The sequence below is a fragment of the Lipotes vexillifer genome, unplaced genomic scaffold (assembly GCF_000442215.2).
Source record: "Lipotes vexillifer unplaced genomic scaffold, Lipotes_vexillifer_v1.1 scaffold861, whole genome shotgun sequence".
Classification (NCBI taxonomy): domain Eukaryota; kingdom Metazoa; phylum Chordata; class Mammalia; order Artiodactyla; family Lipotidae; genus Lipotes; species Lipotes vexillifer.
This window is the reverse complement of record NW_006784231.1, coordinates 433,392-449,101: the sequence shown is the minus strand read 5'-3', so window position 1 is coordinate 449,101 and position 15,710 is coordinate 433,392. Positions and strand designations below refer to the sequence as shown.

The window sequence follows — 15,710 nt, the reverse complement described above, 5'->3', positions numbered from 1 at the left end:
TCCCTACACACAAATGAGTTCCATTCTGAGAGCGTGTTCATAAGTCCAGTTTTTTCGTAAGACCAACAAAGTTAGCCTAGGTACCCAACTAACATAATCAGCTATATAGTACTGTACTGTAATAGGTTTATAATACTTTTCACACACATAATACATAAAAAACAAAAAAGAAAAATAAAGAAAACATTTTTAATCTTACAGTACAGTACCTTGAAAAGTACAGTAGTACAGTACAACAGATGGCATACAGGGGCTGGCATTGAGTGAACAGGCAAGAATAGTTACTGACTGGAGGAGGGAGAGGAGGTGGGAGATGGAGCTAAAGGATCGTCAGCAACAGGAGACGGAGGGCAAGCTGCAATTTCACTCACGCCTGATCCTGATGGCACAGGTTCTGGTTCTTTGCTGGATTCAATTCTATCTACCCTCTTGAAAAAACGATCCAGTGATGTCTGGGTAGTAGCTCTTTTTTTTCTCGTCATAGATGACATGGTGGCACTGGATTGCATTCTGAACGGCTGCTGCAACCTTTGTGTACTGTTCTACATTTGGGTCCTGTGCCTCAAAAACTAACAGTGCCTCCTCAAATAAAGAAAATCCCCTTGTCATTTCTTGCATCGTGAATCTCTTCAGTTCTTCAGTTACTTCTTCTTCCTCTTGTCTCTCTTTGTACTTTCTCTGGGCCACTGCTTTTTTGTCATCACCGCTGCTTTTACGCTTGCTTTTGGACATCCTGGGCTTGAAATAAAGATACTGTACAATAAAGTACACAAAAACACAACCACTGTAGCGGATGCATGCACGTGACAATGTATCCCAGGCATGTGAACTAACTCACGTGATTGGACATGCAAACGCACGTTCACATCTTTGAAAGTTCTCAACTTGAAGGTTTGTATGTAGGGGACTTATTAAGTAGGTCGTTTATATTTCCCAATCATGGAGAAGTGGGCTTGTGTAAAAGATGTCCTGGGACTTCCCTGGTGGTCCAGTGGTTAAGACTCTTTGCTCCCAATGCACAGGGCCTGGGTTTGATCCCTGGTCAGGTAACTAAATCCCACATGCTGCAAGTAAAGATCCTGCATGCTGCAACAAATATCCAACACACGGCAATGAAGATTCCCATCTGTCGCAACTAAGACCTGATGCAGCCAAATAAATAAATTAATTAATAAATATTAAAGATAAAATAAAAGACATCCTGTGGGGCTCAGCAACATACTCCCCTTGTGTCACCATAGCTATATGATCTAGGGGTGCCCCCTATGTGACTTCTGTTGTGGCAGGGCCAATTACTGTGGGCATGCTGGTAGAGAGCGCTGGCCCCTGTGCCTGTTGGCTGCTAGGCCCTTCCTCATGAGGCAGCAATCAGCTGATTATGGGCAGAGCTCGGTCTTGGCATGGTTGGATGCATGGCTTGGGCTATCCCAGGATTTGTGCCAGCCTGAGTGGGGCCAGGTCGCAGCAAGGCTGTCTGTGGGCAGGGCATCCTGGAGCAGCTGGCTGCAGAGCCTGGGTGTCTCAGGATTGGTGCTGCCTGCTGGAAGGTGGGGATGAATCCTGGGGGATCCTGGGTCTTGTGTCAGCCCTCTGGTGGGTGGGGCCAGATCCTAAGGTGGCTGGCTGGGAGGCTATGGAGCCAAGGCTGGTGCCCGCCTACTAGTGGGGAAAGCTAGGTCTCCTGTGCAGTTGGCTGCTTGACCTTAGGTGTCCTGGTACTGGTGCTGATAGACTGGTGGACAGGTAAGCCTCCTGCAATAATAAACTAGAGGGAGGACTCCAAAATGTTACCAGCACCAGTGTTCTCATGGTAGAACAAGCTCCCCAGAGTGGCAGCTGCCCATGTCTTTATCTCCAGTAGGAGTCCAAGTTGCTTCCTGGCTCTCTGGAAGGCTTTCCAATATCAGCAAGTGGGTCTGACCTAAGCTCTTTTCACATTATTGCCTCTGCTAGGTCTTGGAGTGTGTGAAATTTTGCATACTCCTTTTAAGAGTAGAGTCTGTTTCCTACAGCTCTCCGGCTCTCCTGCACAAAATCCCCACTGGCCTTCAAAGCATCATGTTCTGGGGGCTTGTCTTTGTGGTGCAGGACCCTTGGGCTAGGGAACCCGATGTGGATTCGGACCCTTCTTTCCTTGGGAAGAACATTTGCAACTGTGTTTATCCTCGTGTTTGTGGGTTGCCTGCTGGAGGTGTGGGTCTCTACCCCTTCTACCTGTCTCATGGTTCCTTCTATATATTTTTAGTTGTAGAAAATCTTTTCTGTTAGTCTTTAGGTCCTTTCTTATCAATTGCTCTGTAAATAGTTGTAATTTTGGTATGTTTATTGAAGGAGGTGAACTCAGGGTCTTCCTCAAACTGCTGCCATGGTAACTTTTTATTTTTAAGCTATTTTTTTTTCCAGTTTTTGAGGTATAATTGACAAAATTGTAGTATATTTAAAGTGTACAATGTGAAGATTTCATACACGTTTATATAGTGGAAGGAATCCCATAGTCAAGTTCATTAACACATCTGTCACTTAACATAGCTACCCTTTTTTAATCTTTTTTTTTAATGTGAATCTTTAAGATCTACCCTCTTAACAACTTTCACTTATGTAGTACAGTTTATCAGCTATAGTTGCCATGCTATACATTAGATTGTCAGCACTTGTTCATCTTATAGCTGAAAGTTTGTACCCTTTTACCAATATGTTCACATTTCCCCCACTCCCCCAAGCCCCTGGCACCACCATTCAACTTTCTGTGATTCTGACTTTTTCTTTTAAGATTCCACATATGTATGATTCAGGATTTCCTTCTTTTTTAAGGCTGAATAATATTCCATTGTGTGTGTGTGTGTGTGTGTGTGTTTGTGTACATATATATACACACACACATACACATTAAAAAAAAGGGTACAATTCTTTGGCTTTTAGTTTATTCACAGGTTATACAACCATCATGACTATCTAATTCTGGAATATTTTCATCACCTCCAAAAGGTATCCCATACCCATTAGCAGTCACTCCCCACTCTTCCCTCCCCTTAGTCCCTTAAAATCCCTAATCTACTTTCTGTCTCTGTGAATTTGCCTCTTCTGGACATTTCACATACAATATACGGCCTTTGGTGTCTGCTTTCACTTAGTATAATGTTTGTAGGATTTATCCATGTTGTAACATATCTGAGACCTTCATTCGTTTTTATGGCTGAACAATATTCTGTTGCATGCGTATACCACAGTTTGTTTCTCCATTCATCATTTGGTGGAAATTTAGGTTCTTTTCATCTTTTGGCTATTGTGAATAGTGCTACTGTTAACATTCACCTGCAAGTATTTGTTTGAGTACCTGTTTTCAATTCTTTTGTGAATAAACCTAGGAATAGAATTGCTGGGTCATTTGTAATTGTATGTTTAATTTTTTGAGGAACCACCAAATAATTTTTCATAATGGGTGCACCTTGTACATTCCTTCCAGCAATATATGATGATTCCAATTTCTTAAATCCTTGTCAACACTTGTTATTTTCCATTTTGTTGATTATATAGTCATCCTATTGGGTGTGAATTGGTATCTCAATGTGGTTTTGATTTGCATTTCCCTGACACTAGTGATGTTGTGCATCTTTTCATGTATGTCATGGCCATTTGTATATCTTATTTGGAGAAATGTCTATTCAAGTCCTTTGCCCATTTTTAAATTGGGATATTTGTCTTTTTGTTGTTGAGTTGTAAGAGTTCTTTATATATTCCAGATACTAGACCCTTATTAGGTAAGTGACTTTCAAATATTTTCTCCTATTTTGTAGATTATATTTTCACTTTGATAGTGTCCATTGGTACACAAAAGTTTTAAATTTGCACAGAGTCCAATTTGTTTATTTTTTTCTTTTGTTGCTCATGCTTTTGGTGTCAGTCATATCTAAAAATCTGTTGACAAATCCAAGGTCATGAAGATTTACCCTATGTGTTCTTCTAAGAGTTTTATGGTTTTACTTATATTTAGGTTGTTGATCCATTTTTAGCTAATTTTTGTATATGATGTGCAGTATGGGTCCTGCCTCATTCTTTGGCATGTGGATATTCATTTGTTCCAGCACCATTTGTTAAAAAGCCTTATCAAGAATCAGTCAGCTCGGGCTTCCCTGGTGGCACAGTGGTTGAGAGTCTGCCTGCTAATGCAGGGGACGCGGGTTCGTGCCCTGGTCCAGGAGGATCCCACATGCCGCGGGGTGGCTGGGCCCGTGAGCCATGGCCGCTGAACCTGCGCGTCCGGAGCCTGTGCTTCACAGCGGGATAGGCCACAACAGTGAGAGGCCCGCATACCGCCAAAAAAACAAAATCAGTCAGCTCATAGATGTATGAGTTTATTTTTTTATTTTTTTCCGGTACACGGGCCTCTCACTGTTGTGGCCTCTCCCGTCGCGGAGCACAGGCTCTGGACGCGTAGACTCAGCGGCCATGACTCACGGGCCCAGCTACTCCGCGGCATGTGGGATCTTCCCGGACCGGGTCACGAACCCGTGTCCCTTGCATCGGCAGGTGGACTCTCAACCACTGCGCCACCAGGGAAGCCCCTGTAATGTATTTTGAAATTAGGAAGTATGATCCTTCCAACTTTGTTTTTTTCAAGACTATTTTGGTTATTCTGGGTCCCTTGTAGTTACATTTGAATTTAAAAATGGGCTTTTCCATTTCAGTTAATATGGTAGTATATCCATGTGTTTTCTGATGATTTGAAAAAGGTCATTACATAAAATCTTATTTTTATAATTAAAAAAGTATAGAAAATGAATGGGGGTTAAGATCACTAGTATTTTTTACTTTTGTTTTTTTTTTTGAATTTTTTATGTTTTCCCAATAATAAACATGTTTTCCCCAATAACAAAACATTTATTTTTGAAAAAGGAACAGTGCTTATCTTCCTATGATTATTTTTTAGACTTTAATTTCTTTTTGTTCTAACAGGAATTACTAAAATTCTATGTACATCTACCAAATTTCCAAACATATGAGAAATTAACTTTAGCCGTTAGCATGGTATCATGAGAAAAGGCAGTATCTTTGACACTTTCTTATATTTACACTTTGTCAAGTCTACTGACCTACTTACGTTTTGTGTAAATATATCCCAAATTCACAGCATCTGTGCAGAAATAAACTTTCAACAATCATATATATCCACTTTTTTGTTGACTATAAGCTTTTTCATCGTTTCCACAGGTGTGGTTAAAATCTTTTTTTTATTTCCTATGTCCCTGGCCTCACAGAGCTCAGAGAAAGTCTGTGGGCAGTTTCTCAGAGCTCTTACAACTTGAGTGCAAGACAGTCAGTCTTCTTTCACTACTTTCCCTAGGTCCCTGAATCTAGACCCTAATCAGCTTCTTGGGAAGTCACTGAACGTTTATAAGTAGATAATTTTAGGGCAATATATATGTTTTTAATTCTCTGTATATGGAAGTAAGTGGCCCACACTTTATGGAGTTAAGCTTGAGTACCAGTTGAGTTGTTCAAGTGGCTAGTATATGTATTATGGAAATAGTGTTACGGAAAAGAGATGGATAGTATAGGATCACACATTTATAATACTGATTAGGTTTTTGTCAGCCTTGGAAAGAACAGAGTGTGGGAGAAGAAATACTTTTGTTTCAGAGAGAAGTTGAGAGATTTAAGTGTTTGATGGTTCCTTGTCATCTCAACAGCAAGGTCTTTTGAGATGGAAGTAGCTGAGTTCAATTGGACACCTCCAAAAAGGAAATTGTTTGCAAAAGTCTGTTATCAGAGGTGAATAAGATTACTATTGAACAACAAGGATAAGGTGAGGAGTAGGGTGCAAGAGTATGATATTAATTCATTTCCATTAGTCAAAATCTGGTTTAAAAAACTAACAGTTTTTCTTCTGTTCCTCAGTTCTGTCAGATTTGTTCCTTGAATTTGAAGGCTAGTTTAATAGAAGCATTTTAACATACATGACATTAAATATGTCAGTACTATGTCTCTGTGTAGTAAACCTAGGTACTGACTTAAGAAAGATTTCTTCATCAGTAAGCCAAAGCTGAATCTTTGAAAGATACCAACAAATCATGACAGGATTGTGAAATCATATAGTGTAAGACCAAAGAATTTTCTATCAAGTAATAACTTTTGTTCAAGAACAGATAGAGCTAACTACTATAGTAAGAGTTTGCTCCTATCCTTATCTACACCTGGAGTTTCCAAGACACTTACAAATTCTTATGCTTTATATGAAAGTCCAGATTTCAATTTAGCTATGTTATTCTGCCTTTCAGTTTACTTATGTCCAAATTTGCTGGAGAGTTTAACAAGTTCCTCTCATTTATTCATGAGTTTGATTTTTTACTTTGTGAATTAATTAGCCATTGGCTCTCCTTATAACTCTCAATATCTTTGGGCCACCTTTCACCTGTTTGAAAATCTGCCAAAGGGAAAAGAAAATGTCCTAGTCTGCTTGGACTGACATAACAAACAAGCAAAGAACACAGACTGTGTGGCTTAAGTAACAGAAATTTATTTTCTCACCGCTCTGGAAGCTGGGAAGTCCAGCATCTAGGTTCAGGCCAATTCATTTTCTGGTGAGGCCTCTCTTTCTGGCTTGCAGCTGGCTGCGTCCTTGCTGTGTCTTCACATGGTGGACAGAGAGAGAGAGAAAGCACTCTGGTGTCACTTCTTAGAAGGACAATAATCCTATTGTATCAGGGCCCTACCCTTATGACCTCATTTGACATTAATTACCTCCATGTAAGCCTTTTCTCCAAATATTGTCACATTGAGTGTTAGGGCTTCGACATTACAAATTTTGGGGGACATGATTCAGTTCGTAGGGAGAAGAGAAGGGAACTGAAATGAAAATCAATTTTGTTACATTTTAGCTTTGAACACATACCTATATTATTTTAACTGGATTATCATTTCCACAGAATATAAACAAACAACTAAATAATTAAATTTCACAAGTTAACAGCTTTCCAAGAGAAATTTTAACACTGTATTTATTAAACTTCAGACTGAATTAATACTTGAATTTTCTTAGCTTAAGGGAGCTCATTGTTAGAATGATATATAGCTCCATGTGGAAGATGTTGACTGAAAAGATAAAGCATAACTCTCAATTTTTAGGCTGTGTGTTATTCAGGGACCTCCCTGAGGACTGTAGCCCTGGAAACAGCCTCTCAGATAGCTCTGAGGAACTGTCCCAGAGAGGTAAAGAATGAGCCAGGATATATAGGGTTTTTTGCTGAAAAAACGAACAAACAAAAAACATGTAGTTGAACATCAAAAGATTACTGCTAGGCACAAGAACAAGAAACAGACATCTCAAGTTAATGATTTTAGTGCTTTTCTGTGTATGGGAAGATGCTAGAGTCTGGGCTCATTGAAATTATTCCTTTGAAATGCTTCTTAACTGTCTAGGGCCAGTATCCTGTTTTTCTCCATTCTAATTTCCCCTCAGGGTGCACCATTGGGCCATCTACAGTGGCTGATGGCTTGATGGTGGACAACATTGTTTACCAGAATGACAGGCAACATTGTTTACAGAGATAAAACTTTTTTTTTTTTGGCCACTCTGCACAGCATGTAAGATCTTAGTTCCCCCCCCAGGAATCGAACCTGCACCCCCTGCGTTAGAAGCCTGGAGTCTTAACCACTGGACTGCCAAGGAAGTCCTCACAGAGATAAAACTTTAAGATATTCTTAAGGGGCATTTTGCATGTTGTCTTCTTTTCCCATTAGAGCCCTTAACATATTAAACAGTTATTTAAAATTCCATGCCTAATAATTCTTACATCTGTGTTGTATCTGAGTCTGGTTCTGATGATTGCTTTGTCTCTTTACAATGTGTTTTATCTTGCCTTTGGCATGCCTTGTAATTTTTTGTTGAACACTAGGCATATTGTATCAGGTAATAGAAACTAAGGTTAATATGCCTTTAGTGAGTAGATTTATTTACTCTGACTGGGTTTGGGGTTATGTTTAATGTTAACTATGTTAGCTGTACATAACAGGTACCAGAGGCTTCAGATTCCTCTAGTGTTTTTTGGGGTGTTTTTTTTTCCCCTTCTCTTTTGAATTTGGGATTTTTGGCTTCTCTGTCCACTCATCCTCAGAGAGAGCCTTTGTCATAAGCTCTTTCTTCTGTAATCCACTATCATTATCCTGGAACCCTGTTGGTGTGGTAATAAATTGTAAGGGAGTGGAAACACTCTATAATCTTGCCATTAAATCTCAGTCTTTTCATGGGCCTGTATTTTGGGCCTGTGATCTTCACAAGTGTTCCTCCAGTGATACAGCTTTTCTCCCTTGGCTCTTGTTCCCTTCTCCAGCTGCAGTGTTCCCCGTGTATTTTCCTGAAGCCCTGACAGTTAACTGTGTTTTTTTTCTCCTTTAGGTGGGACAGGAAAGCTGGGGAGGACTGGAGTGGGAGGAATTCCCTTCCCCCAGTGGGAAGGGAATTCCTTTAGCTCTGACACGGTCCTTTCTCCTGGAGAGTAGATCTTTGTTATGGAGGATACTCTGGGTATTTCTGTCTTTCACAATGATTATTTTTCCCCCCTTTCTGCCAGAGTTCTTATTCATGGTGACCTAGTGGGGTTTCTGATGGTAAAGCTCACAAAAATATGGGGTCACCCTCCAAGATTGTGGCTCCTGAGAGTTTCTCACTGTCATGCTGGATCACACTCAGACTCCAGCATTTTGTCAAAATTACCATTTAAGTGTTCGTACCAGTTTGCAGCTCTAGTTGCTTCTGCAATAGTCAAGCAGATCTTTTTGTCTTTTTGGATACACTTATCTCTGTGTTTCAGGGTAGCAGTTTGCCCTGTGACTCACTTCTCTGATGGGTCCAAGAAAACTTGGTTTTCAGTGTCTATCTTTTTTTTTTATAAGGATAGGAATGACAACTTCTTAACATGTCAGAGCTGAAACTGGAGCTCCCTTGTTGACCTTTTAGCTGTTTACATGTATATGTGTATGTATGTGTGTGTGTATATATATAATCTAATATAAATAAATGTAATTTTTATAATATATATATATATTTTTTAGGTTGTGAAAGTTTTAAATTGTTGCCATATGCACCTTTAACTTATCACTGTCTATAATCTACTTTAGGTTAACACTGACTCAATTCCAGTAAAATATAGCAACTTTGCTCTATACAATTCCATTTTTCCCTCCTTATTTTTGGGCTATTATTGCCATTCATGAATAGGTATATGTACATGGATATTATAAACTAAACAATATGTGTTGGGACTTCCCTGGTAGTGCAGTGGTTAAGAATCACCTGCCAATGCAGGGGACACGGGTTCGATCCCTAGTCCAGGAAGATCCCACATGCCACGGAGCCACTAAGCTCGTGCACCACAACTACTGAGCCTGCACCCCAGAGCCCATGAGCCACAACTACTGAGCCTGCATGCTGCAACTACCAAAGCCCATGTGCCTAGAGCCCATGCTCCACAACAAGAGAAGCCACCACAATGAGAAGCCCGAGCACTGCCCCAGCTTGCTGCAACTGGAGAAAGCCCCTGTGCAGCAACGAAGACCCAACACAGCTAAAAATAAATAAATAAATTTATTATTTTTTTTAAGTATTGCTTTTTTAAAAATCTCAAGTTTTTAAATAAAGAGAAGAAAAGCAATAAAATATTTATTGTCTTTTTAAATTTATTTTTTAACTGGATAAAACAACATAAAATTTACCATTTTAACCATTTAGAAGTGTATAGTTCAGTGGTATTAAGTACATTCACATTACTGTGCAACCATCACCACCATCCATTTCCAGAACTTTTTCATCTTCTCAGACTGAAACTCTGTATCCGTTAAATAATAACATCCCATTCCACATTTCCCTAAGCCCCTAGTAACCAGCATTTTACTGTTTCTATGAATTTGACTCCTCTAGGTATCTCATGTAAGTGGAATCATACCATACTTGTCCATTTGTGCCTGGCTTATTTCACTTAGCATAATGTCTTCAAGGTTCATCCACTTTTTAGTATGTGTCAGAGTTTTCTTCCTTTTTAAGGCTGAATAATGTTCTATTATTATGTATATACCACATTTTGTTTATCCATTTGTGTTGTCTTTTTTTTTTTAAGATTTTTTTGATGTGGACCATTTTTTTTCAAGTCTTTATTGAATTTGTTACAATATTGCTTCTGTTTTATGTTTTGGTTTTTTGGCTCCAAGGCATGTGAGACTTAGCTCTCTGACCAGGGATCGAACCCACACACCCTGCATGGGAAGGCGAAGTCTTAACCACTGGACTGCCAGGGGAGTCCCTGTGTTGTCTTTTATGCTTACCTATATATTTACCATTTCCCATATTCTTCATTCCCACTTACAGATCAGAGTTAGTGTTTAGTGCCATTTCATTTCTGCCTGAAGATTTTCTTTGGTATATCTTGTTGGACAGGTCTGTGGGCAATAGTTGGTCTCAGTTTTCGTTTATCTTGGAATGTACTTATTTCATCTTCATTTATGAAGAATGTTTTTGCTGGATCTAGAACTGGTAGTTTTAGTTTCTATCTGTCAGTGCTTTGAACGTGTCATTTCACTGCCTTCTGTCCTGTATTGTTTCTAATGATGAATCAGCCTTTAATTTTATTATTGTTCCCCTGTCCATGATGAGTCCCTTTTTTCTTGCTGCTTTCAAGATTTCCCTGTTTTTGTTTGGCTTTTGTATTTACTTAGCAGTTTGACTAAGTTGTATCTAGGTGTATCTCTTTGTATTTATTTTACTTTGGTTTGAAATTCTCTGAGGTATGTAATATTTTCATCAAATTTGAGAAGTCTTTAGTAATTATTTCTTGATATATTTTTGGTTGAAAACTAGACATTTTAGTTAGTAGATTATAGTAATTCTGAGTTCTGTTTTAATTAATTGTTCATTTTTTAGTAACTTGCCTGGACTTTAACTGTGGGATCAGTCTAGACTCCCTTGTGGTATACAACTGCTGATGTCTCTGCTGAGTTTTTTAATTCTTGTTTTTTGGACTGGCTTCCTTGAGGGTCTTCCCTGTGTCTGCGTAACTCACTTGTTAGTAATGATTTGGTCAGAGGTAGTAAATACCTTCAGCCTGAAAGGCTTCCACCCCGTTGCTGATTGGTCTGTGTGTGGGTTTGGAAGTACATTCACAGATAGAGCAAGTTCTCAAGTATCCCTTGGCTTTGTTTTATGCCGGGCTTCCTTAGGTCTCCCCCAGAAATGCATAGCTTGCTGTTTAACCAGGGGTGTATGGTGAGCTTATTACAGACCTTCTATGGCTCTCTAATTTACATGATCTTTCTCTTAATTTTCTGACTACTCAGGCACTTACCCTGACTAGGACCTCAACCTCAGACCTCAACTGTAAATTTTCCCTCTTCATTCCCACCAAGTTTACCACTTTTCTCCACCAAAGCCACAGATTTTCACTGCCCCACTCTGAAATGAGTCCACCATTTTTGCTAACAAAGCTGCTGGGTTCTTTTTCCTAGTTTCATGTTGGTAAAAATGTCAGTGTTGTCATCCTGGCTGGAGGTGGGTGGTTGGGAGTAACCTTAAGCAGGTCAGAGCCTCCCACTGTTCTTACCACTTTAGCAGTTCTTCTAGAATAAACACATCAATTTGCAGGTTGCCTTTGGTTAATTCCCACTGCCCTGAATTGGTTGTTTTTGATAAATTTGTCTAGTTTTATGCTTGATGTTTATGGATGAGAATTGCCAACCTCTTCACAGCTCCATAAAACCTGCATGTTTTCTTCTGTGGATAAATTTCACAGTTACGTATCAAGCTCCCTAAGAGTTCTTTTGGTATTTTGATTAGACTTACATTGACTTATAAATTAATTTGCAGAATATCAAAATATTGAGTTTTAAAATATTTAGATTTTCTTCCAGGAATGTGGCATTTATCTCCATTTATTCAGACTTACATTTTATATCCCTCAGGAAAATTATTTAGCTTACATATAGGGCTGGCTCATATTTTGTGAAGCTTACTTGTAGCATTTTAAAAGCTTTTCTGACAGTTACTAATGAAATGACTTTTTCCATTGTATTTTCTAATTGTTTATTGCCAGATTGTAGGAAAGTTAGTTTTAAGAGTTTGTGTAAGTTGATCTTGTATGTGATTGCCTCGCTGAACTCTCCTTTTCATTCTAATAGTTTGTCAGTTTATTATTTGTGTTCTTTTAGGTAGTCTACCATATTATTTGCAAATAATGATGGTTCTATCTTTGCATAATCTATATTTGTATTTATTTAAAGTTTTTTCATTTTAAAAATTTATTTATTTAAAAAATTCTGTTGTGTAGGTTATGCCCGCTAGGAAAATAGTAAAGCAGTAGGCATATTTGCCTTAGGGACTTTACTAGAAATATTTTTAATGCTTCACCATGAAGCATAATATTGTGTAGGTCCTTTTATTGATCTAAAAATTTTTTTTCTTAGTATCAAGGGTATTTTGACATGTAGTGAGATCATATTATTTTTCTCTTTTGATTTCCTAATATCATAGATAAGAAATACATCATTGATCAAGATGTATTATAATTTTAATATTTTCCTTGATTCAGTTTTCTAGTATTTTATTTATTATTTTTACATGTAATAAATGAGATTGGCTTAAAAAGAACAATGCCTGATAGACCAGAGATTCATTCCAGATTAAAATAATTATAGATTTCCCTTTCTTCAGGAATTTCATTTAGGAGCTGCTCATTATTCTCCCGTTACTTATATTTGCTGTCTGTATTAAACTAATATCCCATACTATATGGCGTCCTTTTCTGAGCAGTACAAAGCACTTAAAAATCCAGTTCCTTCAGTGTGGTGATTATTTTTTTAGCTTTCTGAGTTACTACACATTCCTCCTTTAAGTGGTATATTCCCCTTATTATGTTTTTTTTAAAATAAGACCTTCAAGGATTGTTTAACATTTGTCTGTCTCTGTTTCTCTTTGCTGTATGTAGTCTGCCTTTATCATAATCATAAGGTATTACCTTCTTCATGTTTTTCTGTTCATTATAGTTCCTTCTGTCACCTGCTCTTTGAAGCCTTTTTTAATCCTTCCTCTTCCTCATTAATCCCTGAGGACTATTTTTGCGTTTCTAATATAGCCTATTATAAATTGCATATACATACATCTTTATATGCACACGTGCGTGCGTGCGTGCACACACACATATTTCCCTTAACTACATCTTGGCATAATAGAAGAACTTTCTTGTTACTTTTGGTTATAAGAACAGTCTTGTTTTTGGTAAGTAAGACTCAGTCTTATGCATTTTTAAAACCTTTTCAAAATTCACTCTGCATAACAGGGGTCATGAGGGGTGAAGGTGTTCTGACTCTTCACATACTTTTTCCTCCTTCCATGTGTTGGAGAACAGAGGAAGGAGGGAAAAAAGGCAAACATATTACTAAACAGGGGGAAGTTGTCATCTTCTTCTTTTAGGTTGTGGCTGCCTCTAGCTAACACTGACTGTTCATCATGGCCTATTATCAGGCCTTTTTTTTTTTTTTTTTTTTTTTTTTTGCAGTCCGCGGGCCTCTTACTGCTGGGGCCTCCCCCGTTGCGGAGCACAAGCTCCGGAGGCACAGGCTCAGCGGCCATGGCTCACGGGCCCAGCCGCTCCACGGCATGTGGGATCTCCCCGGACCGGGGCACGACCCCGTGTCCCCTGCATCGGCAGGCGGACTCTCAACCACTGCGCCACCAGGGAAGCCCCTATTATCAGGCATTTAAATGCTGGTTCATTGCCACTTGCAGATTCTTTCTGGCCCAACCTGTTGGCAGCTCAATGCGGCTCTCTGAATTTAGGACATATAGTAATTAGCATCTTTTGTGCTTAGTTTAGGCCTTAGGTGCAATTCTGGGATTATAAGAAATTCCTGTTAGTAATCTGTGAAATTTATTTTAAAATAAATGTTTCATGGTATAATAGGAAAATAAACAGTCTCCAGAAGAGGGTATTAACTCATGCAAATATTACAGAGTACCTCTTCAGTGCACGGTTTTCATACCTATAATGTTAATTCTATATCCTAAAATAATTCAGCCTCTAGGAAACTTTTTCCCAGCATGTCATTCTAGAGCTGTGTCAGATGTCCTATTTAAAAATAAATTAATTTAAATTTACATTAATCAAACGTAAATAAAATTACCAATTCAGTTCCTCAGTCACACTAGCCCCATTTTAAGTGCTTCATTAGCCATGTGTGACTAGTGGCTAATGTATTGGATAGTACAGAACATTGCTACCATTAAAAAAGTTCTGTTAGACACTGCTTCTCTAGAGGATAGAGGTGAGAAATTTTTGTTACCATAGGAAGGTTAGGTACATGGAGTCAACCGTATATACTAACCAGTTACTCTGTTTCACAGGGACTTTTTTTTCTTGCCCATATGAGGGAAGTTTGTGAAAGGGAGAAATATTGGCAACGACTGAGCAATGTATTGCTTTCACATTCATCTGGTATTTAGCTTTTCATGTGGAAATGTCAAATAACTGCTATTGCAAACATAGTTGACAGCAGGATTCAAAGTTCAAACATTTCCACCCACCAGAGACGAGCTCCCTAGTTCCTCCTTCCTATTCCCTTATTATTCCCTCATTCCTCAGGTGAAGGTCAGCACAACTTCAGTCCTAAGACAAGGTAAGACTGGCATTGGTAGAAAGGCAAATGTTTGCATATGTGTATTTGTGTGTGTGTAAAGATTTGGGGACAAGTGACTTAACTTTCAGAGTAATAAATTCTTCCTTTTTTTTTTTTTCATTAACCAAGCCCTTAGATATCATCTAATTGAATGCCTGTCCACATTTTACATGCAAGTAAACTGAGGCTAGAGAAAGTGACTGCCCAAGAACATATCAATAGTTAATGGTAAATCTGGAACTAAGACCTTTGTTCAGTGACACCATATGATTGAGCATTCTGCTAAATCATTTACTGTTCCCATTTTAATTCTTTATTCACTGCTAACTATTGCTGCAGATTTAATGACAAGTGTTTAAAGGTAAAAATAACTAATTATTATAATGAATTTCTTATTTTCAAAATTTTGCTTTTTGTATGTTTTAAAGGATTTGGTAATTTTAATTTTTTCAGATTGAAGAAGAAGAGAGGAAAAGGATAGAAGATATGAAAGAAAATGAACGGATAAAAGCAACTAAAGAATTGGAAACCTGGAAAGAACATCAAAGAAAAGCTGAAGAACATAAAATAATTCAGAGAGAAGAAAAATTATATCAACAAGAAAAGCAAATTGAAGAAGGGAGAAAAAAATTAAAACATAAAGGTCTTACTAGGAATTCAGTATCTAGAAATCTTGCCACAAAAGGTACAATGATTACTTAATATTTTCTGGGAAAGTGAGTCCTGTTAGTGAAGTATATATGTCAGTGTGTGTGTGTGTGTGTGTGTGTGTGTGTGTGTGTGTGTATGAATCTATCCACAGTATTAGGTCATTATTTTGGTATATGAATTACTACAATACAAAGACTAAAGTGAAAGACTTATTCCTTCTTCTAGGAAGTAGTGAAGTTTTCATAATAAAATGAGCAAAGATTCAATATTGTTTTTACTCGTGCTTCCTTTAGAAATGTATGCAGGTGTTGTTAAATATGTGTTTAACTCAGGTGCAGTAAGACTTGGAGTGAATTAGCAGTACCAGGAGCATTCATTTATTTCTTTAGAGATAAGAAAATAGGAAT

The 15,710-nt window shown here is 38.2% G+C and overlaps 1 protein-coding gene across 1 annotated transcript in view; it reads left to right on the top strand.

The window, feature by feature from the left end:
• Window positions 1-15,710, top strand: part of DNAAF4 (dynein axonemal assembly factor 4) — a gene marked incomplete at its 5' end in the record, with an annotated part of 77,620 nt that overhangs the window by 18,852 nt on the left and 43,058 nt on the right. Inside the window, one exon of the mRNA XM_007456616.1 lies at window positions 15,106-15,337. Within this exon, the coding sequence (XP_007456678.1) occupies window positions 15,106-15,337 (232 nt within the window). The remainder of the gene's footprint in view (window positions 1-15,105; window positions 15,338-15,710) is intronic.